We start from the raw sequence: 18,639 nt of genomic DNA, 5'->3' as shown, positions 1-18,639 counted from the left end.
ATTAACAAATGGGTTGGCAAACAAAGGAAAGCAAGTCAGTTTACTTCCCTACTGCATGTTATGTCACATATTTTTCATCATGTGTCATTCTATTGATCAATGATCACTACATTGTTGAGTTACTGCAATGAATTAAAAAGCAAAGTTAGCTGTTTCTCTCAAATGGTATGGTTTTTCTTATGCTATTATTTATATCTGATTGAAGGGGAGAGTCACACTTCCAATCCTAAAAGTTCTGGGAAATTATCATCTGATTTCATGACAGTATAGATAAGAAAACTAAAAATGATAATAAACTATTTTTAATTCTAATATGACTACTGGGAAGGACACTGATAACAATCCATACAATGGATATACCCTAAAATACTACAAAGACTATTCATCCCAGTTAAATAAATATACATCTCTCACAATAAAGCATCAAGCAAAATGCTGGCACATACTGGGTCCAGGATAAACATTATTTTCTCCTCTTTCTTAGCCCCATACTTTTAGAAATCTAAGATCTACTGCCAGTCTACCTCCTTTATTTTTATTGAGAACTAAAAAGTACAGAATTTGACTTTTATATTCTACAGTTTATTTTCCACCTTTAAATTTCCTTATCTATGACACAGTACACTGCAATATACCAAAAATAATGCAACGAAAGAAAAGTTAATCATCAACTGGAAGAAATGGAGGAAAAGGAGGGGAAGTGGCAATGAGCCATGAACCAATGAGCTGCCTCCTTGTATCCAACTATTGTTTGTATCTAATTGATTTAAGCAATACTCCTTGCTTGCCACTTTCTCAACTTGTGGATCTAGATGCTTCAAAATAAGGCTTCATTTTCCACGCTCTACACTACTCACATCTTGTTTAACTGAACTCCGACACGTTCACTTTTCCTGTTCTAACATGTTCGCTAAAACTGAAGGCTCTGATTTCAACAAAAGATTTTACTATGTTTATATTCCCTTGCCCTGAACTTGTTTATTTTTGTTACCATATACATCATCTTTTATCAGCTGGCAAGTTGACAATATTCTTGCCACAAAACAATTCACTATTACACAAGCAAAACATAGTGATACACACCTATGAATGGACCATGTCTACAACTTTAAAAAGAGGGGGAAAAGCACATCAAAGACACTGCCCTTATATTAAGTATGTCAAAGATCCAAGTATATTTGAAACCCAGACAAGAAACACTAATTAAATCAGGTTTTGGCATGATTTATTATAAACAGAAATCTGAGATGTCCTATCCTGTTTTTTTTTTCTTTTAAGAAAATGGTTTGATTTGCCAATAGCATTATTATTTACAAGTCTTCAAAATTTGGATATTTACATGATCGTAAAAGGGTTCCAGTTGTTTTTCCTTTAATGCTATGATAACCATTCATGTCAAAGCTAGGCTATTATATTACATTTATAAGATGTTCTTCAAAATTTCAATTATATTTAATGAAGTTTTTAGAAGTCTTCCAATCCAAATTATTTAAGAATTTATGTTCTAATTCAATATTAATAAATTAAAAGAAATAGCAATAGTTTCTAAATTAAAACAGAACAAGTGGCATACATATTTTGAAAGTATAGTTTCTTTAGAATACTTTACTCTTTTATTTACTTAAGTTGATTTCACAGGATACTAGTAGGAATCTGTCTTGTGACATAAGAAAATAAATAGGAAAAGTAGGACTCCACTCACAGGAGGAATCAATGTTTCCAAATAAACTTACTGACGCCACTCATTTGGAATTAGTAATAATTCAAAGACTGTCAAATATGTTTTAAAAGTTTTATGATGTAATGAATGTGAATGTAATGAATATGATGTAATGAATGTGATATAATGAATGTGAATTGAGATTACAGGAAAATATTTAAACATCTTTAGAGAACATTTACATTAAAAACACTGTTTAATATAAACCACTGATTTGTTAATTATATAGCATAATTAACTGAGGCAGCACCTATCAAGCAACATTTTTGGATCAGATACTCTATGTTATCAAAGTTAGTTGTATTTCATTGAAAAACTAGTCTGTGGTATTCACTTTCAACTAATTCACATTAATTTTCCCATAAATTTAATTCTATTTTTCATGTCTTTCCAACATGTAGGTGGATGAACAAGGAGGTAGGGAAGAGTAGAGAAGAGGAAAAAAAAAAAAAGAGATATGGAAAAAGAAAATAGAAAAGAAAAACTTCAGAGAGCTATTAAAAGAAGGAAAAATTAGGGCTTCCCTGGTGGCGCAGTGGTTGAGAGTCTGCCTGCCGATGCAGGGGACACGGGTTCGTGCCCCGGTCTGGGAGGATCCCACATGCCGCGGAGCGGCTGGGCCCGTGAGCCATGGCCGCTGAGCCTGTGCGTCCGGAGCCTGTGCTCCGCAATGGAAGAGGCCACAACAGTGAGAGGCCCGCGTACCGGAAAAAAAAAAAAAAAACTACATTAAAAAAAACCCCTACAAATAGTAACAATTATTTTTAAATCATGTCAATTTTCATCAAAGTACCAGAAATGAACTACTTCTTCATCCAGAGACTGAAAAAGTAAAACCACCATGAATGTTCAAATGGGAAGGAAAATATTACAAAGCTGCTCAAAAGCCTATTATAATTATTCTTGAATTAATCCTCATCTAATCTCCTGCCTAGATTGGTGGCCAGAATTCTGAGAGCAAGGTAAGGGAAGAGGACTGGGTGGGGAGGAGGGAAGGATTTCTCAACATTCCATATACATATATTCACTTAATCTCCCTGTTTTCAATTTTCTCAACTCCTGATCTCCCCCAGTAAGAGACCTTTGTTTTAATCTTTCCCACCATCTGCTAGCATGGGAAAGGGCAGTTACCCAGGGTCATGAAATATGTAAAACTCTTCAAGAGTTTTCAACTAATCCTATTTCAGAAGGTTCTTGCCCCATCCCCACACATACCATTAACACTCAGTTCCAGAGATATCTAGAGCCAGATCCTAGCCTTTTTAAAGATCCTGAAATTTAAATTATATTAATATTTTGGCTTTCTCCATTGCTGACTTAAGATTTGACATTTTCTAATCAGTTACTACTGTGGTATGCATTCAATCCATCTTTACCTGGAAGCCTCAGAGCACATGTTATTTTCAAGTGTCCATGTGATACTTGGAAAAAGAATATTAATCTTATACTATGGGCCACAAGGAAAGTCTCGAGGAATTTTTTAAAAGTAGAAACTAAAAAGGATGCAGTCTTCAACCATAAGGCAGTCAAACTAGAATATAGTAAAAATTTTAAAAGTCAAAAAAGGTTCCAAAATTTTAAAATACTCTCCCAAATAAGAATAAAAAGTCCCATGGCAGATTATTTAGAAAATAATGACAAGAAAACTAAATATCAAACATGTAATTAGAGGCAAATTCACAAATTTAAACTCTTATTAAAAAAAAAACAACTCACAAACCTCATATAAAACTTAGCAAATTATAAAACAAAACAAATCTCAAGATAATATAATAAAGAAAAAGCAAATCAATAATTTATAAATAGAAAAAATAGCAATAAATTCTACAAACTACACTAAAAAACAAAAGTACTTTAAAAAACATACACAGGATAGCACAGGGAACTATATTCAATATCCTGCAATAAACCATAATGGAAAAGAATAGGAAAAAGAATGTATATATATGTATAACGGAATCACTTTGCTGTACAGTAGAAATTAACACATTGTAAATCAACTATTCTTCAATAAAATAAGTTTTAAAAAACATATACAGAAGAATGTCCTATTCTTAGGCTATACATATAAATTATGCATATAAAATATTTGCGTATTTTATATGCAAATAAAAGTGTTATGATGAATGAAGTGTTATGATGTCTGCAACTTAATTTTAAGTGGTTTAGAAAATATAAAAGAATATCTACTATTTTCTCTAAGCAAACTACTTATCCTAGTTTTTCTAAGCAAATGTGACAAAATTGGTGAATCTAGGTGATGAGTATATAGGTGTTTGTTATACTATTCTTTCAACCTTTCCATTCATTTAAAATTTTGCAAAATAAAAAACTGAGGAAAAAGATATGCTGACATTGAGGGTATTTAAAAATAAGAGCTTAAGCTCTTTCAAGTAAGAGCTTAACTAAGCTTTATTAAGCAATAAATTCCAAGAAAATATGTAATGTTTCATTATTTTCTTACCTAAAATGTTATGAATATGATTTAATTTCTCTTTAGATTTTCTTTTCTAAAGTGCTATGAACCAAGGAGTCCCCAATGCTCTAAGGTAAAATGAAGATAGATCATCAAGATTCCTGATTTTATGGTGTTTCAGAAAATATTACAGTGAAAAGTCATTTTTAAAAGCTTGTATGTACATGTATACTTGAATTACTTTGAAGTGAAAAACTAAATAGAAAAAGTTGATTGGACATGATCCTATAGAGATTTTGTAAGCATTTAAGAATAAAAATATGTAGATGTTTTAATTGTGTAAATATAAAAGCTGGTATGCAGAAGTCATTCTTCTTTGTACTTATTCATTTTTAATGTTCTATAAAGTGAAATGTGAAGTAATATTTCCCTAGATAAATGGCTTTATGTGGATTTCAATCATATTCTAACTCAAATATCTGCATAAATATCAGCTTCAATTAAAAAAAAGGTTGATTGGAAATACAGCAGGTCCTCACTAAACATTCTTTTGAAAGTGTGGAAAATCCCACTAAGTTTCTGTGCTGACACCAAAGCACTTATAAAGGGGCCAAAACTACAAAAAATGATCTGAAACTGAGTAGATTTTATAGTACACTGCACCCTTTAAAAGGTCCATTGTGCATTATAACACAAATCTACATTTTTATCCTCAAAGTTTATCTAACTTTATTAATCCCAGAAGATTTCTAGGTTAGACTTGATTTGAAAATCAAAGTCTAAAACCCATGAAAACTACAGTAACTATTTCTACATATGTGAGATTCTATTGAACTGGATTCAGACATAAAAGTTAGTTGCTACTTGAAAACATATATACAGAAACATGGGTCAAATTTTGCAGGCTCTTTTAGGAGTATATATAATAGGCCATGAGAGTCATAATTTATTATGGTAAGAAATACTATGATAGGTTAAATACATCAAATAGGCACATTCCAAATCTTTCTTTAAACTACAGTTCATGTCCTTTCTTCTTGATAAATGCTCCCTACTACAAGTCCTAATGTACCGTATTTTACAGCTGTAGAATTTTTTTTCCTAGTGAAAAGTTCTATCTCTTGATCTCCACCACTCTCAGCAAATGAAGCCTAACAACACCACCATCACCTTTGATTTTAAAATACGTGAAGCAGGGCTTCCCTGGTGGTGCAGTGGTTGAGAGTCCGCCTGCCGATGCAGGGGACACGAGTTTGAGTCCCGGTCCAGGAAGATACCACATGCCGCGGAGCGTTTGGGCCCGTGAGCCATGGCCGCTGAGCCTGCGTGTCCGGAGCCTGTGCTCCGCAACGGGAGAGGCCACAACAGTGAGAGGCCCGCGTACCGCAAAACAAAAACAAAACAGAAACAAAACAAAACAAAAATATGTGAAGCAGTCAATATCAACAAAAGTGAAAGAAGGAAGAGAGAGAGAGAACATTTTAGTTTTTGACAACTATAATGATATTATGTGTGCCTCTGTAAAATGGGAAAGTCAACATTAATAGAAATTTGGAAAGAACTTTTTACCTTATAATAAAGGACAAGTTAAGAAAACCAATCTTACTGGCTTACAATTACACTTACAAGTGATCTGGAAAAGTAGGCTGGAGGCCAAGATTCTTAAATCAAACAAGCAATCTACCACTGAGAAAAAACAAAGCATGTTTCTGAGAGCCTCATAGCTGACATAAAATGGATTTGTGGTATGTTATAAAATACTAACAGACACCCTTTGAAAATTACTTCAAAGTCTTTATTCTGGCAGGTTTCTGCTATAATATCTGGACACTGTTTAGTTTTTTTGTGTAATGTCAAAATATACACCTGACTAAGCATTCTTATAATGAATAAAGGACAAGATTCTTAACTCTGACTCTCATTTTGTGAAATCCCAGGAATGAAAATTTTCGCTTTCAATATTACTTTTAAGGACTGTTTGAAAAGTTTAGTGTAAATTAAATTTTTATAAAATAAAATACTGATTCACCATATATAATATATATTTTTACAAGGGTGTTTAGGCTGTAACATTTCTGGAAGCACAAGATAAAACTATTAATAGGAGTTCCATAAGAAAACAATTGCAGACAGATGGGATTTAGTGTTCCCTTACACAGTTTTGTAAACCGCTTTAATTTAACCAAGTGAATACTTTAATTTGAAAATTTTAAAATGTCAACAGGTTTATCTGGGCAGCAGAATTATTACTATGATATTGTTTTCTAAATATTAAACTCAGATTAATCATTTGTAAATTATCTAATTACTACCTGAAATTAAACTGCCATTTAGAATATATGTACTGAGACATATTATGTCTCAATTTCATTTTTTGAGAATCTGCCTTAGCTTCATTTCTATTTCGTGGAAAGAGTCATAATTTAAATTTTTAAAAAACTTAAGGTCCAGTTGAAGAAATGTGCTTTTTCTCCCCTGTAAACTTTATTTTTAGTTTTCTGCTTTAAGACTTTTCCCTTGAATCTGATCACTTAGCAACTCACTTTTATCCCAACCAACTTATTCTTCATGCCAAGAGAGAAAATAAATGGTGATTGCATAACAGCAATATAAGAGACTGAAAAATAAAATACTCCAATAATAGTCTGTTCTGTCAGCATGATGTTCAATATATCATCTGAATGACATTTTCACTGATATGAGTATTTTATCTGATAGTGCGTGTAGACATAAACAATTTCATGAATATGTAAACTATAGGTACAAAGGGTAGGAAAGATTAAGAAGGAAACTAATTTACCTGCAAGTAATGCGGACAAATGTTAGATACTGGCTGGCTATGAGAGCATTAGTAAAGTTCTGATATACAAAGGCATTACTGGTTGAGTTCTAATACCCAAGATGCTAATCCTCAAGTCAGATAATTAAGAAAGATCATTCAACTGATTGTATTTATCACTTTGATACAGAAGAAAAACCAGCTTAAACTACTCAAGAGCAATTTCACATTACAGCAGTATTAGAACTGGATCCTGAAGCAATGTGGCAGTACAGAATTATAACAAGGGAATTCTAGGTGATTTAACTAAAGTAAGATAGTCTCTCCCATACAGGCAAATAAAAACACAAAACTAATACATTTCACTCTCCCTCAAAACATCTTTCTAGATTAGGAGTCAGCAAAACTTTTCTCTAAAGATCCGGACAGTAAATATTTTAAGCTTCGTAGGCCACATATAATCTCTGCAAATTCTTTGTTTTGCTTGTTTTTTAAAACCATTTAAAACTGTAAAGACATTCTTAGTTCACAGGTTATAAAAAAAAAAAAAACAGGCCACAACTGGATTTGGCCCATGGCCGTACATCGTTTGTTGACCCTGCTCTGGATAGCCCCCTTTCATCCAAAATGAGGCGGACCCTGAATGGGCATGTAATGCTGTCAGTGCCCCTTCATCTGCACGCTCATTCTAAATCAAATCCTTGTATCATACAGGTGGCGACAACAGAAACAAAGCAACAACAAAAATAAACCTTTAGTATTTCCAACTATGTAATAAGAATAACATCACTCGTGGAAATCGCCAACTTTTAAGGAAGATATAATACTTCCTTTGAAATCTTTTAAAAAAATGTTACCTCTGATAACTATAAAAATAAATATTTTTATGGAATAGTTATACTGTATGAGATACAACTGTAGACAGATTTTTATTCCTTTTTCAACAACTTTATTGAGGTATACTTGATAACTTTATAGAGGCATATTTTGCATATTACGTTATTCACCATTTTCTAATTTATAATTCAATGATTTTTTAGTATGTTTATCAACCAACACCATAAATCAGTTTGAAAACTGATGATCCCTGAGGCACATTTACTGTTTCCTCCCAACCCCTCGCCCCAGGCAACCACTAATCTACTTTTTGTCTTTACAGTTTCACCCTTTTTTGGGACATTTCACATAAATGTGGTTTCTGCATCTGCCTTCTTTCACTAAGCATGTTTTCGAGGTTCATCCACATCATAGCATGTATCCATAGTTTGTTCCTTCTTATTGCTAAACAGTATTCCAAGGGATATGTTGCACATTTTTAAAGTGTCAATTTATTAAGTTTTGACATATGTATACACTCAAACCATCACCAGTCAGGATAAAAAACATGTCAATCATCCCCCAAATTCCTTGTGCTCCTTTGTAATCCCTCCTCCCCACCCCATCCCAGCCACCTTGTCCCCAAGGCAACTACCAGTCTAGTTTCTGTCACTATACATTACTTTGCATTTGCCAGAATTTTACATAAATGGAATCACACAGTATGTACTCTTTCTTGTCTGGCTTCTTTCATTCAGCATGATTTTTTAAAAATTCATTCATGTTAAAGCATGCATCAATTGTTTCTTTTTATTACTGTATTAAAGAATATTCAATTGTATAGACATAACAAAGTTTGTTTATACATTCACCTGTCAATGGACACGTGAAATGTTTCTGGGTTTTGGCTATTACAAATAAATCTGATATAAGCATTTGTTTACAAATCTTTGCATAACCATATGTTTCCACTTCTCCTGAGTAAATATCTAAATGTGAAGTAGTAGGATCATATAGTAGGTGGGTATTAAACTTCTTAATCTACCAAACTGTTTGCCAAAGAGGTTGCACCATTTTACATTGCCACAGCGGCATATGAACATTCCAGTCGCTCCACATCCTCACCAACGTTGGTATGATCAGTCTTTTTAATTTTAGTCATTCCAATACATGTGTAATGATATCTCATTGTAATTTTAATTTGTATTTCCTTAACAACTACAATAATGTTGAGCATCTTTCAATATGTTTGTCATTTGTCTGCCATGTGTTTGTCACCCCTTAGTGAGTTGTGTTCAAATCTTTTGATTTTTAAAACTGGATTGTTTTATTGTTGAGTTTTAAGAGTTCTTTATATATCGTGGATTTATCAGACAGATGATTTACAAATACCCAATCTGCAATTTACCTTTTCATTCTCTTAACAGTATCTTTTAAAGAGAAAAAGCTTTTAATTTTTAAAAAGTACAATTTATCAATTTGTTCTTTTGTGGATCATGCTGTTGGTGTAATATCTAAGAAATTATTCCCTGACCCAACATTTTCTTCCAGAAGTTTTATAATTTTAAGCTTTACATTTAGGTCTTTGACACATTTTGAGGTAATTATATATGGTATGAAGTGTGGATCAAAGTTCATTTTATCAGCTACAGATATCTAATTGTTCCAGTGTCGTTTGTTGAAAAGACTTGTTTCGCCATTAAAAATGCTTTTGCATCTTGTTTTAAATCAGTTGTCCATATGTGTTTTGTCCTTTTTTTTTTTTTGGACTCTCTATTCTGCTCCATTGATTGTTTTGTCTCTTTTGACATCAACATCACATTGTCTTAATTCCTGTAGCTTTATAAATCTTGAAATCAGATAGACCTCCAACTCTGTCCTTTGTTAAAGATGTTTTGGCTAGTCTAGATCCTTTGTATCTTCACATGAATTTTAGAAACATGTCAATTCTACAAAAAACCTTAATGGAATTTTGACTGAGAATGTACTGAATCTATACATTACTTTGGGGATAATTGACACCTTAACAATATTAAGTTTACTAACCCCTGAGCATGATTCATTCCATCATTTATTTAGATCTTCTTTATTTAATTTCTCTCCACTATGTTTTGAAGTTTCCAGCGTATGGATCTTTCACATCTTTTGTCAGATTTATCCCTAAGTATTTCATATATTTTAATACCACTATAAATGGTATTCCTTAGTTTTAAATTTTAATTTGTAAATGTTCATTGCTGTTATATAGAAGCAAACTGATTTCTGTATATTGATCTTGTATCCTTCAACTTACTTAACTCACTTCCTTGTTCTAGTATCTAGATCACGTCATCCTTTGAAAAATGAGTTTTACTTCTTCCTTTCTAATCTGCTGCCTCTTTTTCTTGCCTGACTACACCAGTTAGAATCCCTAGATTAATGCTGAACAGAAGTGGTGAGAGTGGATATCCTTATCTTGTTCCTGATCTTAGGAGGAAAGCATTCAGCCTTTCATCACTATGATATCAGCTGTTGCTTTTTCTTAGATGCCCTTTTTCTGGTTGAGGACATTAACTTCTATTCCTAGTTTTCTGAGACATTTTAGTCAGGAACAAGTGTTGGATTCTGTCAAATGTTTTCTCTGTATCTACTGAGATGATCACATGACTTTTAATTTTTAGTGTGTTAATGTGGTAAATTATAATGATTGTTGAATGTTAAACTAACCTTGAATTCCTAGGATAAGCCCTACTCGGTCATGATATGCTCTTCTTTTTACACATTGCTGGATTCTATTTGCTAAAGTTTAGTTTATAATTTTAATATCTGCAGTCATGAATGATGCTGGACTGTCATTTCCTTTGTCTGGTTTTGGTATCAAGGTAATGCTAATTGCTTTAGGTGGGAGAGTAAATCAGGTCCCTGTTACTCCATCTTAGCCAGAAGTAGAATTCTGTTTAATAGTTATTAGGTCATTATCCCATCTACTCCTTCGTAATCTAGAAAGTATATATCATTATCAACATCATTTTACATATAGGGAAAATGGGGAATGGGGGAAAACTGAGGCTCAGAGAGCAAGGTAACACAGCTCTAATCTGCAACTAGGATTTGAATCCACACGTATGAATCTAAAACCCATTCTCTTAACCTCCTACTATACTATACTATTTAAATAGTACTCAGAAAAGATTCTCTTGAGACACACAGATTAATTTCTTTTTCATTAAGAAAAAGCATTATATCTCTAAAAGATGCAGGTAGTCTGGTCTGGAGCCCATGTCTTAATCACTATGGTATTTGTTAAAAAGAATGAATGATATGCCATGGTTTCTTATACACTGAGTTAGGATCTATATAAACTATTAACACTACTCAATATACTGAAAGCATTACTTAAGAAAAAAGATACATCTAGGAAGAAAGAGTCTTATAAAGATACTTTACAGACCTAAACAGACCAACTAAAACAGTAACAATAGGTGTTATCATTCTAAAATTTTATTTAATCTTCGATACCACATTGTGAAATAGATATTACTATATAAATTTTATAGATGAGGAAATTTGAGACACAACAACATTAAGAAACTTGTTTGGGAGGAGGGGCAATATAGGAGTAAGGGGTTAAGAGGTACAAACTACTACATATAAAATAAGCTACCAGGATATATTGTACAACATGGGGAATATAAACAATATTTTATAATAACTATAAATGGATTATAACTTCTAAAAATTGTGAGTCACTATATTGTACACCTGTAACTTATATAATATTGTACATCAACCATACTTCAATTAAAGAAACATTTACAAAAAAGAAGAAAAGAAACTTGTCTAAAATCTGCCATCCCTTAAGTAGCAGAACAGGTATTCAAGCCCAAGTCTCTACAGCTCTAGAATAGTCTCTTAAAATTTGTATTTGGTTTTCTGTTTGTGTTTCACATTGCAATGTTGCCATCCCTGAGAAACAAGACACACTGCCAAGGGCCTTTTGGGAACAAGGAAATTCCAACATCAGATTCAAGCAGAGCTCAACGCCAACTGAATTAGAGCTAAGCTTTGATGGTAATGAAGGCGAAGGGGGGTTTCCCAATCCCTGACTGGATTAAACTTGCTTTGCCCCCTTTCTAAAGCAAGTTTTCCTTCCATAAAACTAGATGAGTTCCTTTTATATATTTCTGATGATTTACAATAGGTACAGCTCAATGAGTTTGGACTACTAGTGGTGGGCTATAATGCAGAATTGCTCTCAGGAGTAGGATGGGAGGAGGGATAATAGCTCTTCAAATAACTCCAGTCATGAGGCAAGACAGGTTAAACAGCCTGGACTCTTGAGGAGACTCCCAAGGTTTAAATACCAAGTATGCCTCATACTAGCTGTGAGACACTGGAAACATTACTTAACCTCTTTGAGCTTCCATCCCTTCACCTATAAATTAGAGATGATAATTTACCTCTTATAGGGTTCAGGATTAAAAGACAGAATATATGAAAAATGTCTGGAATAGTACCTAGCACTTGGTAGGCACTGTTTAAATTTGGCTAACAGTATTATTATTATTCCTATAGTTACTGCACAGGAAAAAATTACATACATTAAATAGGCACGTTAGAAATTCTGTAGGATTAAGAAACATTAGCAAAAAACTATATCTTTTGAAACACAGTCCTATAAAAATCTGATTTAGCTATATTAGTGTCCCAAAAATGGCTTTGGAAATTAATTTCCAGCATCTTCTATAAGTGGGCAAACAGCTTTTAAAACACAAGCAGGGATAATCAGAAACAATTCATTAAAATAAAGCAAATTACTCAATTCCATTAAAGTAGCATTAAATACTTACTATGGACTCAGCATTATGCAGTACTCTATAAGGTACATGTAAGCTCTAGCCCCAACTCCCAAAATGCTTAAAATATTAGCAAAAATAACAGAATAGACTAATAAGGCAAAGTACAAGTAAATGTCAGAGAGTGGCACATAACTCTAGAAAAGAAGGAATTCTAAAGCACCACTAAAATTTATGAATTCAACTCATAAAAAAAATTATCTATGTATATATTTAGTGCCACTTCTAATGCTACTGACAAGGACAAGTTCAAAGGGCTGGTATGTTATAAATTATTAATGAATCACTTAAGCAAAAAATAAAAGGGGTTACTGAATAATTTTCACTATAACTTACTGTTCCTATTTTGGTCTCCAGAAAGTTCTCCCTTTCTTCATCTACCTTAATTTCATGTCCAGTTTTAAATAATTCAAGCATTTTGGGGATGTCTCGGCCAATGGAATCTGGTTAGAAAAGGAGAAAATCCAAAGTTATCATTACATCTAAACAAGTAGCAAAAATTACTGAGTAAGAGAAACATTCAGGGCTTCCCTCGTGGCGCAGTGGTTGGGAGTCCGCCTGCCGATGCGGGGGACACGGGTTCGTGCCCCGGTCTGGGAGGATGGCCCGTGAGCCATGGCTGCTGAGCCTGCGCGTCCGGAGCCTGTGCTCCGCAACGGGAGAGGCCACAACAGTGAGAGGCCCGCGTACCGCAAAAAAAAAAGGGAGAAACATTCAACCAAGTTAAGATATAAAAAATGATTTGTGGCAGAGAGCCTTTAGGGTGGCCCATTTCCTGGTGTTCATGCCTTTGTGTTATCCCTTCCCCTTGCATATGGATGAGAGTTGCAACGTGCTTCTAAGCAAGAGACAGTATGATTATGCATACCTGATTACATTACATAAAACTGCAATGCCTATCTTGGGGGAGTCGCTCTTCCTACTGGCTTTGAAGAAGCAAGCTACAATGTTGTGAGGGCATATGGAGACCCATGGGTCAAGAAACTGAGATCCTCAGTCCAGAAACCTGCAAGAAACTGGATTCTGCCAAAAAGCCACATGAATCTGGAAGGGAACTTTCCCCAGTCAAGTCTCAGATAAAATCACAGCCCCAGCTGACACCTTGATTGTAGCTTTATGAGACCCTGAAGCAGAGAACCTAGCTTAGCTGTATACATATTCCTGACACACAGAAGCTGACTTAGTAAATGTGTGTTGTTTTAAGCCACTAAATTTGTGATATTATTGTTGTACAGTAATAAATAACTAATAAATAAGTATATACAATGATGATGCTTATACTTTAGAAACACTGATGACAAATTAAAATAAAACCTATAAAATAACACATGATAAAAGCTGACAGTGGAGTCTTGAAATCTTTGAAGAACTTTTTACTTACCTTTGTGTGAAATTTGTCTGACCTGCCTTACCATAAAGAAGGGAAGGAACTAGAAAAGTAGCAAGATCTAGCAGTAGAAATAATACCTCAGTGAGTGGTACAATCCGGAAGCAGCTCATTGCTGCACAAATGGTTACAGAAGCTGGCAGGAAGAAAGAGTTAAGAATTGAGACTTTATTGGATTCGAATGTCACTTTGTCCTCCATTAGGGTGGAAAAAAAGATGCAACTGAATAAAGAAAGGAGAAAAAAGGAATCAAGGTAAAAACTAAGGATTTTCAAAGGACCATGGAGGAGACTCCAAACATAAACTATACCTTCCTAATCTTTAATCATTAACATTTTAACTCAAATTCAACACATAAAATAATATATATTTTTTAATTTTACTTTACTTTTTTTAAATTTGTTTTTTATTGAAGTATAGTTGAATTACAATGTTGTGTTAACTACTGCTCTACAGCAAAGTGGCTCAGTTATACATATATATATTCTTTTCCATTATGGTTTATCACCGGATATTGAATATAGTTCCCTGTGCTGTACAGTAGGACCTTGTTGTTTATCCATTATATATATACCAGTTTGCATCTGCTAATTCCAAACTTCCAATCCAACCCTCTCCCATCCCTCTCCCCCTTGGCAACCACCAGTCTACTCTCTATGTCCCTGATTCTGTTTCTGTTTCACAGATAGGTTCATTTGTGTCATATTTTAGATTCCACAAATAAGTGATATCATATGGTATTTGTCTTTCTCTTTCTGACTTACTTCACTTAGTATGATAATCTCTAGTTGCACACATACTTCTAATATTCCACAATACCATAACTTAACCTGAAAAAATTTCAATTTTGTACCTAGAAAATGTGATTTATTTGAAGGGTAAGAAATACAATAAGGAACATACCACTAGAGACACACCACTCTCAGTGTGTCTCCAGCAGCTCTTCCCGTGATAAGTCAATATGAAAATCTCATTATATACAGCCACTATGGAAAACAGTATGGAGGTTCCTCAAAAAACTAAAAATAGAATTACCGTATGATCCAGCAATCCCACTCCTGGGCATATATCCAGACAAAACTATAATTCAAAAAAATACATGGGGACTTCCCTGGTGGCACAGTGGTTAAGAATCTGCCTCCCAATGCAGGGGACACAGGTTCAAGCCCTGGTCCAGGAAGATCCCACATGCTGCAGAGCAACTAAGCCTGTGCGCCACAACTACTGAAGCCCGCACGCCCTGGAGCCCATGCTCTGCAACAAGAGAAGCCACCACAGTGAGAAGCCTGCACACCTCAACGAAGACTAGCCCCCGCTCGCCGCAACTAGAGAAAGCCTGCGCACAGCACCGAAGACCCAACGCAGCCAAAAAAAAAAAAACACAATAATGAGAAATCCGATGATAATGGGAAGTGGAGATTAATATTTTATATAGGATGGTTACAGAAGGGCTCTCTGTTTAATGTGACATTTGAATAAGAATGTGAGCCAGGCAAATTAGCAAAGAGCATTACAGACAGATGGGACAATGAGTCCAAAGACCTGAGAAGGAAGAACACTTAGTGCATATAAAGAGGCCACTATGGCTGGAGTAAGGGAAATGAAGGAGAGCAACAGAACCAGCTGTAATATATCAATAATTCATCTATAATAATTATAATCATACCTAATCATCATTGGAGTCTTTTACACATAGTTTTTAAACTAGCACATGAGAGAGGGAAATTTAGAAAAATTTCAAATTGGTTACCCTGCAAAAATTCCCTGTGTTTTAGCATTTTTCTTTATATAATCAAATTGTTTCAATAATGCAAGCAATACTCTGATGTACAGCATGTCAATCTATGAGGTAAAAATAATTTACATTAGATTTCAATAATTTTATATCCATTACTCTCAAATATGATACAATACCAACTTCCATACAGAAAGCAGTGTCCTACTCAGTATGGATACTCTTTGGACAAGTCTGCGGGAATATCCTTTTGACAAGACTCCAACTGGAGCACTGATGTTCAATCCTAAGAACTATGTGTTAAGAGGAACACACAGTAGTGGGTCCAGTTTTCTAATTATATCCCTTACCTGCCAACAACTTAGTATGCTTTAAAAGAATTCAACTGTTTCCACATATGCCATAGTACCTACTATGGCTTAATAGGCGTAATAGAAAACTGATTCCATTAAGTCAAGATATTTTTCATGCTAGTATTTTTTGTTTAGTAAATGCTAAAAAATAAGATTAGGAATAAAGAAAATCAAAAAATATCAATAAGATATATCTATATTAGATATGAAAGAATTTCAGAGGGCATTTGTATTGTGGAGAAAAAAAAGCTAAGTTGACACGCAAAATGAAGGCCAATTTCTTCCAAGAAATTTTAAAAAGCAAGTTTTAAATGTCGTTTTTTTAATGAGATAAAAAAGAAATACTCAGAAAACAAGCCAAATGTGCACTGGAAAAATAGAGAACTTGCCTATAGTTACGTAAGCAATTAAAATAAAACAAATAAAACTGCAGCATTAAACATGCTGCAAAATGTGCACATTCAATCCAGCCAAGTTGGTTACACCCACTCCCACTAGAAAAACAAAATGTAAGATAAAATGGGAAACTAATGAGCTCAGCTGCAGGGGCTTGTTTGTTTGTTTTTTAATTCCATCCATTTGCTCAAAACGTAATTTCTATTTTACCCTTATGTCTTTTGTTGGATGTAAGGGGAATCAAATGTTCCTAAACAAGATTCTGAATAAGCTCTAAAAATGCATAATACAAGCTTCATTTGTTCTAATGCACATCTGGTGTATTCTGTTTTCACACTTTTGACAGGTTAATCATTTGTCTTCATGTTTAAAGAACACAAATGTTTTGCCAGTGCTGTTAAGCAGATCGTGTGGGGCTGAAAAGAAAAAGTTAGGGAAGGAGAAAGGTCTGCCTGGTTTTCCAAGATGATTTGTTAAGCAAATTGGGGGAGCTGGGCGGGGAGAACATACCTAGGTAACTTGACCATGGTATACACAAGCTATGATTCATTATGAAAGCAGAAACAAAGCCCACTAGTAAAAATAAACATTTTCAAAAGAAACTTTCCTTATTTGAAATAAAGAAATAAGTTATCTGAAAACCTTTCAGTCCCAAATTTTGCAATGAAAATGGTAATAAGAAACCTCAACGCTAAAGAGAATTGAGGCCAAAAGAGTTATTCAAAGAATGGATAAAGCAGCAAAGGTAACAAAATTAATTTCTGTGAAAAACCAGTTAACCATGCAAAGCGAGGAGCAAGCTGAATACAGATATATTCAGTATTCAGTTTCAGTTTTAATTGAGTATATTTAATATTGTTTGGCTTTGTTGAGCTTGAATTTAATTAGAAAAAAATATGAGAATTATTTTCAAATTCAACTGCAACTCTGGTTTAATTTTTAAAATAATGTTCAATTTCAGGTCCTACTTAGGAAAGAATGTAAGCGTGCTTCCATGAAAACACACACTACTGTATTGGAAATCCCTAACAAAAAGTGTCAAACCTCAGTCCAATATCTCAAAAGGATGTGTTATTCAATGCAGGCTATCAAGAATAAACAAAACACTAGTACAACAAAACTGAAGAGTGCATTTGAATTTGCTTACAGCATAGAACATGATCTATAATTCAGATGAACATTAGTGGCTATCATGTATGAAGAATTTTTTTTAGCTCAACTAGAGTTAAAATTTGAAGACCAATCTACTAAAATGATTTTAAAATACTTGCTCTTTTACCTTATAAAATTTTATTTGAAATAACGTCTACCTATAGCAGATATCCAGCACCATCTAAAAGAAACAATGTCTGCAAATGAACTTACTTTTCCTCCCAAATCTACTCCCTGTTTCCATTAATGACATCAACTTATTAGCAGAGATCCCAAGGTTTAAATCTCAGCATCATTTGACTCTTCCCTTTCTCTCTCTCAACATGTCCGTTCCTAACTACTTAGTGCAAAGTCCTATTATCTTTGACATCTGTCCGCTTCACTCCAGTCTCATTATGAAGACTTTAGTTCAAACATTACCTTTATTAGTCTCTGGCAATTGCACCTGAACTCGTCTCCCTGCCTCTACTTTTGATTCATGCCAATACATCTTACAAACTCTTGCTAAATTAAAGCTCTGGAGAATCCCCCACCTTAAAAACTTCTAAGAGATTCCTGCTGAATACAGAATAAAAGTCCAAATTTATTAGGATCTTATTCAAGATTCTGCTCAACACGGCATCAATCTACCTGTCCAACATATTCTCTTTCATTTCATAGGGGTACCATTCACTACAGCCAAAGAGAACTAATTGATATTTCTGGGATGTAGCCTATAATTTCTAACTTACTTCAGTGTCTATGATTAACAGATTCTTTCCACTTAAAATAAAATCCCCCTTAATCTGATCACCAAATTATTCAAGGTACAGTTTAAATGTCACCCCCTTCAGGGTGCCTTCTCTGATTGCCCCACCTATGTATAAATTCCTCCTCTACTGAACACCTACAGCACCTTGTGAATTTATCATATAATACTTCATACTTTATAACAAGGCTATTTATGTAGCACCCTTACTTCTCTTACTAGGTTTCATAAGGGGGAAATATCCACAAGGGAAAAGTTGCTCAAGGGAAATAACTGCAGAACCATACACAGTAAGCATTCAT

General features: G+C 34.0%; 1 protein-coding gene across 4 annotated transcripts in view; it reads right to left on the bottom strand.

Moving 5' to 3' along the window:
* MRPL1 (mitochondrial ribosomal protein L1) overlaps nt 1-18,639 on the bottom strand; it is an 86,623-nt gene that overhangs the window by 29,727 nt on the left and 38,257 nt on the right. For all 4 annotated transcript variants that reach the window (XR_002648233.3, XM_022599518.3, XM_089912100.1 and 1 more), the window contains one exon: nt 12,903-13,009. Coding sequence is in view for 3 of the 4 variants with exons in the window: in XM_022599518.3 (XP_022455226.1) it covers nt 12,903-13,009 (107 nt within the window). In the remaining variant the exon portion in view is untranslated. The remainder of the gene's footprint in view (nt 1-12,902; nt 13,010-18,639) is intronic.

The sequence above is a fragment of the Delphinapterus leucas genome, chromosome 5 (genome assembly GCF_059928025.1).
Source record: "Delphinapterus leucas isolate spDelLeu-1000000601 "Yukka" chromosome 5, BTC_Dleu_Yukka2, whole genome shotgun sequence".
Classification (NCBI taxonomy): Eukaryota; Metazoa; Chordata; class Mammalia; order Artiodactyla; family Monodontidae; genus Delphinapterus; species Delphinapterus leucas.
This window is presented reverse-complemented; position numbering and strand designations above follow the sequence as displayed.